At 42.6% G+C, this 18,198-nt stretch overlaps 3 protein-coding genes and 1 long non-coding RNA gene across 5 annotated transcripts in view; all 4 read left to right on the top strand.

Annotated features, from left to right (window-relative positions):
- The first annotated feature begins 838 nt into the window (after window positions 1-838).
- LOC114848778 (uncharacterized) lies at window positions 839-2,954 on the top strand. Its single transcript, XM_029139528.3, has 5 exons — window positions 839-1,548; window positions 1,634-1,945; window positions 2,036-2,165; window positions 2,349-2,406; window positions 2,623-2,954. The coding sequence occupies exons 1-5, from the start codon at window positions 1,485-1,487 to the stop codon at window positions 2,806-2,808; spliced, it is 750 nt and encodes a 249-aa protein (XP_028995361.1). The 5' UTR covers window positions 839-1,484; the 3' UTR covers window positions 2,809-2,954.
- Window positions 2,955-3,120: 166 nt separating this feature from the next.
- On the top strand, window positions 3,121-5,139 carry LOC129603829 (uncharacterized). The gene is made up of 4 exons (XR_008694057.1): window positions 3,121-3,638; window positions 3,724-4,035; window positions 4,485-4,521; window positions 4,590-5,139. It is a non-coding gene; the product is annotated as an uncharacterized LOC129603829 (long non-coding RNA).
- A 2,997-nt stretch (window positions 5,140-8,136) lies between these two features.
- LOC114845130 (OX-2 membrane glycoprotein-like) lies at window positions 8,137-11,258 on the top strand. The gene is made up of 6 exons (XM_029132981.2): window positions 8,137-8,288; window positions 8,479-8,568; window positions 8,656-8,907; window positions 8,993-9,313; window positions 9,970-10,063; window positions 10,140-11,258. The coding sequence occupies exons 1-6, from the start codon at window positions 8,237-8,239 to the stop codon at window positions 10,222-10,224; spliced, it is 894 nt and encodes a 297-aa protein (XP_028988814.1). The 5' UTR covers window positions 8,137-8,236; the 3' UTR covers window positions 10,225-11,258.
- A 5,540-nt stretch (window positions 11,259-16,798) lies between these two features.
- LOC114845095 (OX-2 membrane glycoprotein-like) overlaps window positions 16,799-18,198 on the top strand; it is a 123,424-nt gene continuing 122,024 nt past the window's right edge. Inside the window, exon 1 of one of the 2 annotated variants that reach the window (XM_029132927.2) lies at window positions 16,799-16,954. In XM_029132927.2, coding sequence (XP_028988760.1) covers window positions 16,903-16,954 — 52 coding nt within the window. In that variant the 5' untranslated portion in view covers window positions 16,799-16,902. The remainder of the gene's footprint in view (window positions 16,955-18,198) is intronic. The other variant, XM_055507039.1, reaches the window with a different exon arrangement.

The raw sequence follows: 18,198 nt of genomic DNA, 5'->3' as shown, positions 1-18,198 counted from the left end.
ACAGTAATGTGGATAACCTTGAGGAACAGTAGTAGTTAAAATAATTTTATGTTAACAGTTTGTGTTTATACTGTTGTAGATGTAAGAGTTCCCTACATATTAATACTGTATTTGTTTTTAAGTACAAAATAAGCAAGTACAGTGAGTTTAGTGGAGCAGTACTTCATTAGCAGAAGACAGGTTTGAGTGGATAGACTTTGTGGTGATGTGTTATATTTTTAATAAAAATGAAACTGTGTGTACACTCTGTTATTACATTGTGCTGGACCATTTGAATGCAAATACACATTTAACGTCAAATCGTGCAGACATTGGAATACGTTTTTGTCAAGAGGTGCTAATTTGCCACTGAGGTTCTCGATTGTGTTTAGATTCACATACTTTTACGTTTAGAGTCACGTCAAATGAAATCAGACCAGTGAGAATTAGTGGTGAAGGAGAGTGAGCCTCCTCCTCTTGGTTAGGTTAAAATAAAACAGTGTGAATGAAAAGGCATTAAAGGAGAAAATAATACTAAAACTAAAATATCCGGTGATTGTTTAATAACCCGCAATAATCAGATGACTACAAAGATAAACCTGGTAATTTAATGTAACACATCAACATCAGGGTGACATAAAACCTGCCGACACTAAGTGACGCCAAACAGCAGTTTAACAATGGAATCTCGGAAAAGCAGGAAGGAGACAAAATTCTGAGTAAATGTCACTAGCAGCAGCAATAAATTGAATTTTTTAATAAACTTTGTTCACGCTGTATATAAACATATATAATCCATCTTTCCAATTTAATTCTTTAACTTTCATAACATTGTGTTTATGTGAACTCTTAGTAAAGTTCATCTTCAGATGCTTCATTGTTCAATACAAATAATAATGAGACTGCTGTAGATTGGTTTATTAAATAAATGACATCCAGCTGTTACAGCTGTGTAAAATTAAACAGGGACCATCCTGGACGGCTGCATTATGTTTATTTCACCCACCAGGGAACTTGTTTTTATTGCTGTTGAACACATTCATCTGACAGTGACTACAGGCTTATCAGAGCAATACTTCACTATACAAAACAAATATATTGCATAATAAATCATTGTTTTATATTTATGAATGTATCATGTGAGCTGTGTGTTCGTTTGTGAAGGTAACTCATAATCTACCTTTCTCAAGACGGAAGCATTGAGCTGTGAGGCCGACCACGCTCTAAATATGTGACAACCACAAGATTGAACAACTCAGTTTCACGTGTTATTCTTCAGGGTTTGACCTTCATAACCACTCAAACAGTTAGATGTTACTTTTAGTGAGGAACTATTAGCACACGCTGGCCTGTAAAACCATTTCCCCTCAGATGAGTAGAGTTCAGTTGAAGTCAGAGATCGCTTCATAATATTTTGTCTGGTCTGAAGCCAGATCAGAGGATCGTGTGTGTCGTCGTCCCCTCAGGTCACTGTACACTGCAGCATCAGCTGATCCTGGACCAGCATGGATGGATGGACTCTGAGCTTTGTTCTGCTTCTGCCATTAACTGTGTGTTATGGCAGTGAAGGTAACGTACAGGAAGTCATTTTAAGCATTTACGTTGTTTGTGTAAGTTACTGACAGCTTGTTACTGGTTCATTGACTTGTTGCAGTGACGCTTGTGAAAACTCTCGGCAGTGAACCAGATGTGACTCCTCTCTGCACCGATGACTCAATGACCATTATCACACTTATAATGTGTAGGATCAGCAGAGAGAGGAGCAGAGGAGAACAGTGTCAGCTGCTGTATGAATATAAACAGGGCTTTGAACATGGATGTGGCTCCAGGTTCAAACTCATAACAGAGAATAAGACTGTGTTCCTCCACCTGAGCAGTTTAACAGCAGAGGACAGTGGGAACTACACCTGTCAGTGTTCACATCTTGATGGGACATACATTGTCCATCTCAACATCACAGTAGAAGGTAAATGTACTTTGTGTACTTTTGTTCTGCTACATACAGTGTTTACTGTACTAGGTTACTACATCATAGTATGTTTTCTTCCATGTTTAGAGGAGGAAAACTCCAACCATTTGACACAACCAATGAACCTTCAGATCCTTCTTTATGTTTTGCTTGGTGTAATATTTGTCACTATTACATCTGGTGTGCTCCTGAGATTCCTTTACTACAGTATAGTAAGGTAAGAAACCTCTGCAATTCTCAGCAATACAATTTCAATGAATTATAATTTTTACTCACTCATTGTAATATTTTTTGTACTATAATTTGAACCTGCCAATTAGTTTTTCATGTGCTGCAGATTCTGCTTCTGCATGTATGATGTTGTTGTTGCACTAATGCTGTTGTCTTTTTGTATTTAAAGACAGTGTTCAAAGTCAGCAACACCTGGAGCATCTGCACATGACTCTTTTAGCTGTGAGGTGACTAATGCCTATTTGTCCTTTACAACAACGTCTGAAAACTGACAAACATAAGCCCACATATGGGAATAGACCTTTTGAAGGCAGAAATATAAAAAATAGATTCGACTTCAGTTTCATCCAACATAATGTAGTTGGGCAATAAAGAATTGCATGTGTGTGTGTGGGTGTGTGTGTCTGTGTGTGCATGTGTGTGTGTGTGTGTGTGTGTTCTAGCACCATGTTGACCCAGAAAACCTGTACACAAGCCTCCAGGAGCCGACAGCTGATCTGTACCAGAGCGTCTCCTCTGTTAAACAACACGTCCCCTGGACGAACTCAGCTTTTAATAATCAGGAAGTGGACCGAGCTGAGACTGGTCCAGATGATGACCTCTATGAAAACATTGGTGAAGCTGATTAAACTGTGTGAAACATGGATGGTCCTGAATCACTGAGACAAATGTCTTCTGGTGGGTGATAACTGAACTCTGAGCATCCTGTCAGATGTTCAATGTGAAGCCCTTCAGCTTAATACTGTTCAATAAAGACAATTTATTTCATTGTTGGCATAAAGATACTTGTGTGAGTGTTTCATTTGCACCCAGTCGTGTTTTTACTTCACATGTGTTTCAGGTGATTGAAGTGTGAGCGTCTGCGTATGAAACCGTGCAGGCAGTTGAGTTTGCAACAAACTGCTAGAACTACTCTAATTTCTATGTATAGCTTTGGCTCATCTCTAAATATGTGATGATAGAAGCGAAGACTTCATCAGCATCTTACGTGTGATTCTGACAAACCACATGAACTACAAGACACATGTAGAGTCACATTTGATGCAGGTTGGACTCATAATAATCATAATAATCCCACGAGCGATGAAAGGTTGCACTTATCACTGTTTTGTGCATTTAAACATTATCAAACTACGCAGAGTTGTTGTCACTGATGGTTTCAGCCATAATGTTTCTAATTTATCTCTCAGTTTTACCTTTGGGGCGTTATTACACTGCATGAAAGTGGAAGCAGCCCCATAAGCACTTCCTTCATAAAACAGGTCACATCTGCTTCACCGTCTGTGACAGCTGAGAGTTTGAGGTGTCACAATCTGAAGCCAGATCAGAGGATCGTGTGTGTCGTCGTCCCCTCAGGTCACTGTACACTGCAGCATCAGCTGATCCTGGACCAGCATGGATGGATGGACTCTGAGCTTTGTTCTGCTTCTGCCATTAACTGTGTGTTATGGCAGTGAAGGTAACGTACAGGAAGTCATTTTAAGCATTTACGTTGTTTGTGTAAGTTACTGACAGCTTGTTACTGGTTCATTGACTTGTTGCAGTGACGCTTGTGAAAACTCTCGGCAGTGAACCAGATGTGACTCCTCTCTGCACCAATGACTCAATGACTGTCATCACACTTATAATGTGTAGGATCAGCAGAGAGAGGAGCAGAGGAGAACAGTGTCAGCTGCTGTATGAATATAAACAGGGCTTTAAACATCGATGTGGCTCCAGGTTCAAACTCATAATAGAGAATCAGACTGTGTTCCTCCACCTGAGCAGTTTAACAGCAGAGGACAGTGGGAACTACACCTGTGAGTGTTCACATCTTGATGGGACATACATTGTCCATCTCAACATCACTGTAGAAGGTAAACGTACTTTGTGTACTTTTGTTCTGCTACTGTACACACAGTACAGTGTTTACTGTACTAGGTTACTACATCAAAGAGTAAATAGAGCAGCACTACCAATAGTTTGTGTGTGTTTTAAAGACACAGCGGAGGAAAACCCCAACCAGAGGATCCTTCTTTGTGTTTTGCTTGGTGTAATATTTGTCACTATTACACTTGGCGTGATTCTGAGATTCCCCTACCACAGTATAGTAAGGTAAAAAAAATTCTCAGTGATACAATTTCAATAAATTATAATTTGTGATAATTAGGACTAAAGATATTTTTAAAACTCATATTTTTGCAGCTTATTAAGATTTGAAATAAAGGGTTTTTACTTTTTTCTGTGGCTGAGTTTCATATGATGCAGGACACGCCTTTCATTTCCTGCTTTGAAACCTAAGCATGAGGTACATTTGTCTCAACAGCAGACGACTAGAAGCACAGAGGAGTCCACCTCACACGGTACCGTACACGTTACACCTTCATCAGTGGTGCAGTAAAGGTCACGTTAATCATGTGTCTCTCTTCAGGCGACATCGACAGAAGACATCGAGCCGTACAGCACGTTCACACGGAGAGATTGTGGCCTGTATTCAACCGTCAAACTGCAAAACATGCATCAATGCTGATAATTAGAACATGTGTAGTACAAGATGACAATTATTTCTGTCTCTGTTTGCAGCCTTTTCGTGTTTTGGTGAAGTTAGATGTTGTCCACTAGGTGGCAGTATATAGCTGCCTCTGCGTCACATGATGTTTGACACAGTTCATTAACCTGCAGTGTTTCTATGAAGCAATAAACAAGCAGTTTACTGTCAGTAAAATTTAATGATCTGTTTTTAAATCAGATTCAGAAATAGAAATAGAAACCTCTTCTTTTTATGGGTTTCACATGAATACATTTGTTTTCTGATATTTCAATTTGTAACTCCTTTACAGTAATTCTAAGTCACACTACACTACATTGTGTTATTCTGACGTACTAAGCTTCCAATGTCTCAGTTCAACACTGATATCAAACAGTTTCAGAACAGTTGCCATTTGTTTCTTTAAAACCTTATCTGTATATATGTATATATGTATAGGTTTACAGTATATATACTGTACACAGGTTTACAGTAGGTGCCTGTTATGTTAAGGCATACTTTTCCTCAACCCCTATAGGAGCACATCCTACTCAGTTTAATGATGCTTACTGTCCTTTGGCTGCATTTTATCTGTATTACATAACAGGTTTTAACTCATGCAAACAGAGAGTTTACATAAATACACTAAGGTGAATTTTCTTTCATTTAAATTTAAAAGCTCTGCTGAAGTACACCCATTGATGTCATATTGGTCTGTGTGGCTTTCCCCTGCTTTGTTGTTCCTTTTAAAGAGGAAGAACTACAGTAAACACCAGGTCTAAATCCCCCCCGTCTGAGCAGCAGCGTGCGCTTCTGTTCACTGAATTCAGCACCAGCATATAATCAGGGCTCATGACAACTGATTATTTCAGCAAGAGGAAGGGATGTTTAGGGGAAATGAGTCAGCACACATGAAGCCCATAATTCATAAAAGCAAGTATTTTTTCAGACACACAGTTTCATTTCCACTTAAAGGATTCAAATCAGGAAACAGGGACAGGGTCACAGCGACACGGCTCAAATGACCTCCAGCAGGATTCTGGTGGTAGAAACAGACTCTGTGAGCGTTTAGCGTCTAGCAGCTCAGTTAACGTTAGCCACAGCAGAGAAGTGGCAGATCACGGGAGACGTTGTGCTGGTCATGATGTTGGTGGTGGGTCATACTGGTCTGCAACACATGCTCAGACCAGCAGAACCTGACTGGTGTGATGTAAGAGTGTGTGGCAGCTCTCTGTTCAGTTGTTGGTGCCTCTGACTGGGTTTCATGTTCCGCTGAGCTGCATTCAGGTGATCTCCAACAGGACATTATGAATTAATGCATCTGAGCCCAGGTGCCTCAGACTGAGGCACCTGGGCTGACCTGTGATCAGCGGTCATGTGCGATGCACTTAGAGACAGTAACAGAGTCACATCATTACAAACCATTAGTCGTGCATGATGTTGGACTTGATACTGTTTTAGCGAGTCTTAATAAGGACCACATTATTTTTGTCTTTCACCACCGTATTCAGCAAAACAGGAAATTTCACACAGTGTCATTCCTTTTTTCAGGCGACTGCACGCGGCAGCTGCCGCACACAGAGAAGTGTCCAATGTGACTAAAGCAGCGTTCCTGCTCTAATTTAATCTAGGCTAAATGTGGATTTCTTTCTGCAACATGGTGGCAGCTGCTTCAGTGTCACGCCTAGGTTTCAAATTCTCAGCTTCCCGGTAGAACAGGTACTTCCCACATAGGACATTATTCTGCAGAGATTCACAAATATAGAGGGAATAATCAGGAAGCAGGAGCCACCTGCACAGTATCTGAATATCTCTGTAAAATACAGATGTTACACAATCTGTTTCATAAAGCCTGACTCTTGTAATGCTGTAGTTTTATCTCTGTGGTTCATACATTTATCTTGTGTTCATTGCAAAAGCAGCAGTAAGAATGAAAATGGAAATGATACTGATAAGCAATGGGAGAAATAAAAAGGTGCTTTCATGCTGTATTTAACCATTTTTATTATTGATAAGGCCAAGCAGCCATTTTAAAATGCTCAATAAATGGTTTGTCAGTCTTCGAGTCCACTCATCAGTAAAATACATGTATGTTTAGTAGTCACACATCCATGGAGCAATTAGGTTCTTTCCTAGAACATGACACACTAAAGAGGAATGAACATGAACTTCCCTTCTATTATATCAAGTAAACAAGATAACGCAGCTTCTTTAACTTGTATGTTTAGTAAAGCCTGTCATTTACTGGAGACAGTAAACAACATGCGGGATCCAGCAGGCCCTGATCCTTCTCATCTTATCAGGATCTTTCCTGCTCTGATCATGAGTATCTCATGACAAGATGAAGAAAAGCAAATGATGAACGATGAATGTGACCTCATGTACTTCAATAACTTCCTGCTGATTAAATAACAAAGTGTTTCCCAGTCAGAGCTTCAAGACCTCCATTGTTCTGTCATACGGTAATACCATGTTGCAATGTTGCTTATTATCACAAACATTGTGGTGATTAATCATGCAGTCATACAATTACAGTATAGAAACTATGATTGCACTTCTTTTCCACTGAAGTGAAACAAGGTTGGCCAAGAATTGGATCAGAATGAGCCTGATCCCAAATCAACAACACAACCTTTATTATATTACTGTATAAAAACCATAACATTTTATTATAATACAATAAAAACATTTTAACATAGTAACAAAGTCATTCATGGACACTGACTCAGTCTTCATATTGCTCTGAGGGCTTTTCCTGTTAGTATTAGTCAACTGGTTTCACAGCAGCGCTGTGCTCCAGTCACAGAAGTCTTTCCCCAGTTCACTGCAGCCACACGTGCATTCATTCTTACGGTTACGCTGCATATGTGTGCTCAGAACTCACACGCAGCACAACGCCTCAAACCACTGGGGATCTGTCACAGGCGGCGCAGCGCTGGAGCTACTTCTGCTTCTGGGAGTTTTTTTGACCACTTTAAATTACTGGACCTGATGTAACGACACGCAGACGTCTGTAAGCGGTGGGCAGTTTACCGGACGTTACGCTTGTGGGAGCATCAGATAGTACGAGGTGCGAGAGTTGCAATGACACATTTCTTTTATGAGCAATTATCTCGGACAGCCCCTAAAATAAAGGATTTTATACTATATACTATACTATGACTTTCTACTTTGCATATGAATGCTTAAAAAACTTGAACTTTTTTTATTTTTAAACATTAATCATCAGAATCAGATACTTGTTTATTGCCATTTCACCATATTAAGAATTAGTTTTGTTGATTTGGTCCTCACACACGTCCAGAATTATATATTAAATCTGTTAACTTTTATTTTGAAAAACAAATGAATCCAGCCTTAATTAAAGACACATTTCTATCTTAATTGCTGATACTGAGCTAAATGTTTTGACTTTAAATGCTGTGTAATTGTGTTGTGTGTCACATCCCAGAATTCCCCCCCTCCCTCCTCTCTGTCAGTTTCACTTGTGATATACTTAAAGCTGGTCAGAGGCAAACTGAAAGCACTCTGGTCCAACTGCAGTGGAGAAAATGCTGCTGCTCATATTCATCACTTGTTTGCTTTCTATGGGAACACTGACAGGTAAGTCACATTTACTGTATATTTGTTATATTCAATTATGGGCAGATTGCAGACATTAATTTTGTAGCTAAGGTTCAATTATATTTTCATTTCATTTTTAAGCCACACTAAAGGTTAAATTTATTTTTATATATATTGTGTGAGCTTGGCAACAAACCCACATGAATCTGACACCAATCTGTGTTTGTAGCTTCAGCTGCACAAATAAAAAATCATGGAGACGTAACAGCTGTCTATGGTGGTGAAGCACATTACAGATGTACCATGGATCAGACAGCAGGTACAGTAGAGGCCATTTAAAGGCTTTACAGTCACCTGTGTATCATTAAAGGGGCTCTGTATTTAACTGACCCTTCACGGTTGCCAGGTGCCATGCAGGTGACCTGGCAGAGGCTTTTCAGGGGCGGGTCCATAGAAAACCTGGCAACCTACAGCGAACGGTTCAATGAGCAGATAAACGAGCCGTATCGAGACAAAGTGATCTTCACAGAAGCGTCCCTCACCTCGACCTCCATCACCGTGAGGAACGTCACGTGGGAGGACGAAAGCTGTTACGTGTGTTCCTTCAACGTGTTCCCTGACGGCTCCACAAGTAAACAGACCTGTCTCAACGTTCAAGGTAAAAGGAAGGAACAGAGAAGCCACGAGTCTGTGAGGTGCAGAAAAACAGTGCATTTAACATTAAACGCCTGTTCTCCGTGAAGGAATATCAAGAACCTACACTTCACATGTTACCAATAAAAGAGGAGGGAGCGAAGGCAGCGAGGTGGTGTTCATCTGCTCCGCCACCGGGAAACCAGCTCCAACCATTCAGTGGGACTTGAAAGCTGGAGCCACCAGGCTGCACGAAGCACCGACCACCACAGTGATGAACAGCGACCACACATTCACCAGCAGCAGCAACGTCACGCTGCAGGTCCCGTCTGACTGGGACGGACACGTGGACTGTTTGCTGAACAGTGGGATGTTGGGAGAGAGGCGCGAGAGGATCCCTTTAACAGAGATGACAGATGGGGTCAATAAAGGTATGACGCTCCCTTTGATCCACAGAGCAGCTTAGAGAGTTTCCAGCAAACCTCCCAGAGGCTATTACCTGTTTAAACTATGCTTTGTCAAACTAGTTCTTTAGGAACTCGGTGCCAAAACAAATGTCAGGTTCCAGAACATTGTGTAATCGGCATAAAATACCTTAGACTTCGCAGAAATGAGCATCCTTGCTAATGGTGCTCTGCCTGGAAGTGACTGAACTGCTATTTGTAACTTTAGCTCTGTGAAACCAGATCAGTGGCATTTCGTGTCCAGGTTTTTTTCTTTTCTTCTGAACCAGGAACTAGGAAATAAGTCACAGCATGACGCTGTCTGGGAAAAGCAGTGACTGTATATGTAAATGCCACAACAGTACACATACTGTATTAGTGGTCCCGTTCCCAAATCAGCTGAGCAGTGAGTCAGTCCACTTCTTTCAGTTTCATTTCTGCATAGCTTTCATGTTGAGGAAAACACTGACTGTTTCAGTGATGATAAGCAGCTCTCTAGGGAAAGTCATGTGACATGTTTTGACTGCGTTAACATTTAAAAGTAAAATCACTACCTTGAAAACTTCCCCCCTTCCCCCTTTCAGGAAGTGAGACCGATGCTTTCTGCTACTTAAATGACCTGTGGTGTGTTTCTGTCTCTGCAGGAGCTCGGCTGTCGTCATCGGTGGCTGCACCTGTCGTCATTGTTTTAGTCTTTGTTTTCAGTATCGTCGCTGCTGTTATATTGAGGCACAGGAGGTGAGTTGATTCACACCAGGACACTTCCTCTCAGAGTGAATGTCCGCCGTCTCTAACAAACTCTGCTTGTTTGCAGGTTAAAGAAGAGCAGGAAACATGCAGATGTTGAACAGGAGGAAGGTTCTGACTTTCAACAAGTCGCTGTGGATTCTAATGAATAGAAGCATTATATAAACCTGGGGCTTTTCCAACTATTTCTTAGAGAGGAATCAATAAGCTAGAAGTAAGAAGAGCAGCCTTTCACAGGAAGACAGACAGTGGCGCTTTGTCTTTGTCAACTGTACATTTCATCCAAACTGCAATCGCTCTGCACTTTCACTTTGTTTCTGGAGCTTCAAACAAACCACTTGCACAGGCTGCACAATGTAAAACCTCAGCTGTTCAGCAGGAGGAGGACTGCCTGGGTGGCCCAGGAGTAACTGTGATGTTGAAATAGGTAGACACTCATAATGAGTGAGTCATAATGACTAATGCAGTGCAATAGAAAAGGTTCACTGACGTGACCTGTATAATAAACTTAGATGGAATAGGTGACATGAAATAGGAGAACTGAAAGTACAAATTCCCCTGTGGAGGGAACAGCTGTCACTGGAGCAGTGGCGCCATCTAGTGTCCAGTGTGGGAAAGTGGGACCTTTATTTGGGGAAGACTATCTAAGCCCCAAAAAATCACCAGAGTCCAGCTAGTTCCCACGTCATAGAAATTTCAATTGATTGTAGTTTCAAGCAAATTAGAGCTGTTGACCTGATCAGCTAAAAAGTTTTATTGTACTTTAATTTACTCCCACTTGCTCAAAGGTTGCATGAAGCCTATTCCAGATGTGACTGAGGTGAGAGGCAGGGTACAGCCTGGACAGAAGTCTTTATTATACTTGTGTATTTATCCCTAAAGTTGAATTTATTTTTTTAAGCTATATTAGAGGTTAATCTTGCACTGTTTGCACTTTTAATGTTTAATGTTGTGTTTGTGTTCTTATCTTGTTGTAGATGTTGTTTGTTAATTATAATGTGATGTTAAGTTATTACACTGGATAATGTCTATTCTGTCTGTATGTTGAGGTTCCCAACATTACAAAACTCATTAGACAGGAATCAAACTTACAATACCACATATTAATCTTGCCAAAAATATGTGGTGTATGTAAAAAGAAAACTAATGCATACCAGGGTTTACAAATAAAATGAAAAACATGTGACCACTAGGTATCTGATCTGATTAATTCTTCAACATGAGTCTTTCCCATTACCTGCTATAACTGTTTATACAATATGTGGATAATCTGTGCATTTTACCATCTACAAGTAAACATTTACGGTTTGTGAGTATATACATGAGTATATATTAGCAAATATATCCATCACTTACAATGTTATTTCCATGCATTCTGTTCAGCTTAACATGCTAAACGTGGCCACAACAACTTTGTTTGTATGCCATTATGCATACATTACAGTATGTAATTAACATTTTCTTTTGTTAACTTTTGTTATTTTACCTGTACTTTATCGTTTATTCTGCCAGTAACACAAAAATCCATCCATCCATTTTATAAACCGCTTATTCCCTAGTGCGGGGTCACGGGGTGCTGGAGCCTATCCCAGCTGGCTACGGGCGAGAGGCAGGGTACACCCTGGACGGGTCGCCAGTCCATCGCAGGGCAACACATAGACAGACAACCATTCACACACACACTCACAATGGAGAGAAGCCAATCAACCTAAAGCACGTCTTTGGACCGTGGGAGGAAGCCGGAGAACCCGGAGAGAACCCACGCAAACACGGGGAGAACGTGCAAACTCCACACAGAAAGGCACCAGGGCCGCCTCCGGGAATCGAACCTGGTATTCAGTATTTTCTGTTTATGCATAGTGTCACGGATCGGCAGATAAAGGACCCACATGCACAGCACCGAGGCAGGATAATGATCAAACACAGGTTTATTGCTATAAGCGGAGTCAGACGGTCCAGGTCATACACAAAAGGCTCAGCAAAAGGTACAAAGGGGAGCAGGCGATCTCGAGTCCAGTACGTAGGCGAGGTTCGATACACGGAAGATCTTGGCTAAGGTACAGACAGGGATTAAGCGAACTCACGGTCGGTTGGTTAGTCCAGGTGCAGACAGGAAACGACGGTGAAAGCAAACAGGAAAAATACGCGACGAACACGGACACGAAACACTGGAACGAGGAAACTCAGGAAACTCGAGATACTCAGGAAACACACGAAACTCATGAAACTCGGAAACTAACGAAACTCAACAATCTGGCAAGGGACTATGGGAACAGGAGCTGACTAAATACACAGGTGAGTGATTAACTGATTACAGACAGGTGTGGGTAACGAGCTAGGGAGTGAACAACAGAACTGATAACAGGAAGTCAACAAAATAAAACAGGACATGGCGTGACGACAGGAAACAACTAGAAACAAAACCCAAATCATGACACATAGACATATGACGTGAAATGTACTAATGGGAAAACGTTGTTATATTTGAATGCTAATTATGTTTTTTTATTAGTTCGACTTTTATGTGTAGTAGGTGACATTATGTAATTACCAGAGCTAATTTTAATGCATCAGTACATGTACAGTAGGAGGTACATGTACAGTACAGTATAACATTAAACAGGTTATAACTGTAAATCTAAATAAATGTTTCCACTAGATGTCACAGTTTATCCATTTCTATTATTGTTTAGACTTGACTCTTTCACATTAACTGTTCAGTATTTATGTTTAGTCTGTGTGTAGCTCATAAAAACATTGTAAAATCAAAATTATTAATTGTTATTATTAATTATAACCCCAAAACAACTTATTTTTCTATCATCAAAACAATAAAAAAGTGTTACTTTTTTTTTTTTTTTTTTTTTTTGTTTCTCCGGCGCCGGTCGAGCTGGCTGCTGGTCACAACAGCTCCTGTCCTCTTACTTCTATTTATTACTTTCTTCACTTATTTAAGTTTACCTTTCTAGTGTGTTTTTAGTAACATTAGTGTACACAACCTGTACACAGCTTTTTTATAGTTTTTCTAAGTTTGGCGCAGTACAAACGCTGTTTTTAAAGCTACGATGTGCGTCGGGGTCAGAGCGCGCATTGTTTACACCGCGGAGCAGCTGATCGCGCTGCGCAGCGCCGTAGTTCTGCCCAGAGACAGACACGAGATCACCGCTGAGGTGCTGGTGAAGTCCCGACGTGGGCGCCGCCCCGGAAAACTACGACGGGAGAAAACGAGACGCTTCAGGCCCGCTGTCCCCTCCGTTATCATGGGGAACGTGAGATCTCTCGCCAACAAGATCGACGAGCTCGCGGCGCTCACACGGTACCAGCCGGAGTACAGAACGAGCAGCGTCCTGCTGTTCACGGAGACCTGGCTGACGTCACTCATCCCGGACTCGACTGTCGCACTGGACAATTTTCATCTGCTACGTGCGGACAGAACGGAGAACAGCGGTAAGAGGAAGGGAGGGGGTCTGGCTGTGTTTGTGAACATCAGGTGGTGTATGCCACGACATTGCACTGTCAAAATGAAGCTGTGTAACAGAGACATTGAGCTGTTGGCGGTGGGCATGAGGCCATTCTACCTGCCACGGGAGTTCACACACGTTATAATAATTGCTGTGTACGTCCCACCCTCCGCTAACGCTGACACAGCTTCTGAGACCCTGCTCTCAGTCACCAGCAGGCTGCAAACACAGCACCCACAGGCCCTCTTCCTGATCTCTGGGGACTTTAACCATGCACCTCCTTCAGCTGCTCTGCCTACATACACCCAGTATGTGACCTGCCCCACCAGAGACAATAAAACCCTGGACTTATTCTATGCAAACACCAAAGAGGCCTACGCTGCATCCTCCCTCCCACCGCTGGGCAGAGCTGACCACAACATCCTGCATCTCCTGCCTGTGTATAAACCTGTTGTACACAGGCAGCCGGTGGTGCCCCGCACAGTGAAGAGGTGGACAGCTGAGAGCGAGGAGGCTCTCAGGGACTGTTTTAACACCACTGTGTGGACGGAGCTCTGCGACCCACATGGGGAGGACATTAACGCAATAACAGACTGTGTAACGGACTACATAAACTTCTGCTGTGAAAACACTGTTCCCACCAGGCGGGTTCGGTGTTTCACCAACAGCAAGCCATGGGTCACCCCTGATATTAAAGCTCTGCTAAAGGAGAAGAAGAGAGCATTTAAATCAGGGGACAGGGAGGAGCTGAGGAGGGTGCAGAAGGAGCTGAGGAGGAAAATCCGTGAGGGGAAGTCCAGCTACAGGAGGAAGACGGAGGAGCAGCTGCAGCAGAACAATGTGAGTGAGGTGTGGAGGAGCCTGAAAACCATGTCAGGCTTCAAAGCTCCACACCCACAGGCTGAGGGGGACCTGAGCTGGGTCAACGAGCTGAACTCACACTTTAATAGGTTTGACCAAGCACCCACTCACACCTCCCAGCAGCTGCCTCCGAACCTCTTGTCACCTCATACCACTGGATTACCAGCCCCCACAGCCCTTCACACCTTTACACAAAGCCCTCTACCCTCAGCCCTGACGACTGGTGACTCATCCCAACCACACCCCCTCACTTCACACCACACTGAGTCACTTCCTCAACCCCTCACTTCACACCACACTAAGACACTCCCTCCACCCCTATCCTTCTCCAGCACCCAGGTGAGAAGTGAGCTCAGGAAGATCAAGGCCAGGAAAGCAGCTGGACCAGACGGCATCAGCTCCAGACTCCTTAAGTCCTGTGCAGGCGAACTGTGTGGAGTTATGGAGCATGTCTTCAACTTGAGCCTCAAGCTGAGGGTGGTACCACAGCTCTGGAAGACCTCCTGCGTGGTACCAGTGCCCAAGACACCGCACGCCAAAGACCCCAGCAGCTTCAGACCAGTGGCTCTGACATCACACCTGATGAAGACACTGGAGAGACTGGTCCTGGGTAACCTCCGCTCTGCAGTGGGAACCTACCTGGACCCGCTGCAGTTCGCCTACCGACACGGCATAGGAGTAGACGACGCTGTCATCTTCCTCCTACATCGAGCCCTTTCCCACCTAGAGAAGCCTGGCAGCACTGTGAGGATCATGTTCTTTGACTTCTCCAGTGCCTTCAACACCATCCAGCCGATGCTTCTGAAACACAAACTGGAGGAGGCTGGTGTGGACCTTCATCTGACGGAGTGGATTATGGACTATCTCACAAACAGGCCTCAGTTTGTGAGAGCCAGGGACTGTGTGTCTGACACTCTGACCTGCAGTGTGGGGGCCCCACAGGGGACTGTACTGGCCCCCTTTCTCTTCACCCTCTACACGGCAGACTTCAGACACAACACGGACAGCTGTGTTCTGCAGAAGTTCTCTGATGACTCTGCGATCGTCGGACTGATCACCGATGATGACGACGCAGAGTACAGAGGACTCACTCAGAACTTTGTGGACTGGTGCCAGCGGAACCACCTCCTGATCAATGTAGGGAAAACGAAGGAGATGGTGGTGGATTTCCGCAGACAGCAGCCTGCTGTCATCCCACCGATGCACATCCAGGGAACGGACATTGAGAGAGTGGACTCTTACAAGTACCTGGGTGTGCATCTGAACAATAAACTGGACTGGACTCATAACACGGATGCACTGTACAGGAAGGGTCAGAGCAGACTCTACCTGCTGAGGAGACTGCGGTCTTTTGGAGTGAAGGGGCCACTCCTGAAGACCTTCTCTGACTCTGTGGTGGCATCAGCCATCCTGTACGGTGTGGTCTGCTGGGGCAGCAGCATCACAGCGAGGGACAGGAAGAGACTGGACAGGATCATCAAGTCCAGCTCTGTCCTGGGCTGCACTCTGGACACGGTGCAGGAGGTGGGTGAGAGAAGGGTCCTGGCTAAACTGACATCCATCATGGACCAGGTCTCTCACCCACTGGAGGACTCACTGTCTGCTCTGGAGAGCAGCTTCAGTAGCAGACTGATCCACCCTCGCTGTGTGAAGGAGAGATATCGTAGATCCTTCCTACCTGCTGCTGTCAGACTGTACAATCAGAACTGTTGACCACATCCCACCACAGTCACTCACCCACTGCATCAGTGGTTTATATAGCAACCTGCTCTGCACAATATTTGTGTAAATCTGTGAACAATCATGTATATTGTTACCGGTACAAATCTTATACCCATTACTGTGCAATAACCCTGCAATGACCTCATACTCACTCTAACTGTACTGTACTGCTTTGTACTGTGCCAACACAAACTGTTCTGTACCTGTATTCTTGCTCATCTGTACTGCTGTTGTGAGAGGTAATTTCCCCACTGCGGGACTATTAAAGGTTTTCTTATTCTTATTCTTACTTCTTTGTCAAAAAAAATCTTGAAAGTAGTTCATTAAATCCTTTCAATAGATTTGTGCCAGTGTATCCGGATATGGACAAGATAAGAATATGGTTAGTAGCAATTAAAAAGACCCATTGCCGATTGTTGTGTTTCCCTTTAAATGTACTTGTACTGTAAAGTGAAAGTGAAAATATTTTCTCAGTGATTGTGGATTGTTCCACTGCAAAGATGAAAATACACTCCATTAACAAATCATTTTAGTGTTAGTGATTGAAACTAATGAATAAATTTGATGGATGACATTTTACTGAATTGTTCAGTTATAATCACCTTTACAGACTGAGTGTTTATTGTATCAAACCGCTGTAGTTATAGATGATTTATACATATCAACCCCTGCTGAGATTTTGGTCTGACTCTTTTTATCATTCACTGACCTTTGCTTCTGTACTAAACACCTGAGTTGTTGTGACACTTTTTATTTTTAATCTGTCTATTCGAAGCATTGATAACCATGCAGTTCTTTATCTACCGTCTACTTTTTGTTTCTGTAGTGTTTCCAAAAGGTAAGATAAACTTTGCACTTTTTTGTTGTTTTCTAACTAATCAAATCTTATTTGTCGCAAAAGTGCTTTTCTACTACACCTACTTATTAGGTTATTAGGGTTACTGTTTATAACTGTTTTCTCAGTTTATCATCATTTTCCTCTCGTGGCCTCCTCCAGCGAAGTTGATCACAAGACATTAAACTTCTTAGTAAAATTGTGTAGTCACAGGAACATCACACTGCTTGTTGATGGTCTTACAATATTTACCTTAAACCTGTTTGACTATCATTTTCTTTTGTCATGTCTATAAAAGTCCATGACCTGACATGGCTCTGGACAAACTGCTGGGTTGCATACACTGACTGACACTGTACAATAGGCTCAAGTTAAGTTAACACCACATGCAATATATCATATATATATCATCTGTGCATTATGTTTATTAGGGACATTCATGCAAATACTTAAGAGCCTCATTTGCTTATTTTTTCCATTTTAAAGTGTCTTCACACTGTTTGGCTCTAGTTCTTTAATGTGAAGTAGACGGTCTGGTCTACGCTCTTTCCTGTATAACGAGCTTGCGCTGCTTATATGTAGAACTAGAGCAAACGTATGAATGAGAAGCTGCTCCGCTTCCGCACAACGTTGAAGTGACCGTGACTGTCACAAACACGACACTCCTAAATGTGTGATCTGACAACACAGTAACAACAGACACACGATAACAGCTGCTGGCACCAACGTAGTAAATGAAAACACTTTATAAAACAACTGGATTTATCGTAACATCAAGTCGAAGTGGTCCCAAGATAATTTGGCTGATGCTCGAGATACATTTAATGCAGTGTAGAGACATAAGTTCTACCTGTAGTGCAATGGTTCCATACATGGACTTATGGCCTGCTTTTGTTGAAGTGGTGGTGGTATTGAATCTCATTAAAATGTATTTATTTCACAAAGTGTTTGTGAATGTTTTTATAATTGGTGCTTATTAAACTCAGTCACATTCAGTGACATTTGATCCTTTATTGAGAGCAGAACATAGCAATTCAGGAGCGGACTGTCAGGATCCTGGACTGGCTGTGCCAGCCATTTTGTTGTTTTTTTCACCCTGGACCACGCCTTCTCCCTCACTATGCCACGCCTCAGCTCTGGACCGTGCTCACTCCCTCTCCTTCCCTCTGTAGACACAGTAATCAGTTCAACTTGCCACACCTGCACTTCCCCTCTGGATCACTTCAAAGACTCCTGCAGCACAGCAG

The sequence above is a fragment of the Betta splendens genome, chromosome 2, assembly GCF_900634795.4.
Source record: "Betta splendens chromosome 2, fBetSpl5.4, whole genome shotgun sequence".
NCBI lineage: Eukaryota > Metazoa > Chordata > Actinopteri > Anabantiformes > Osphronemidae > Betta > Betta splendens.
The sequence above is the reverse complement of the archived record's forward strand: the minus strand, read 5'-3'. Positions and strand labels throughout refer to the sequence as shown.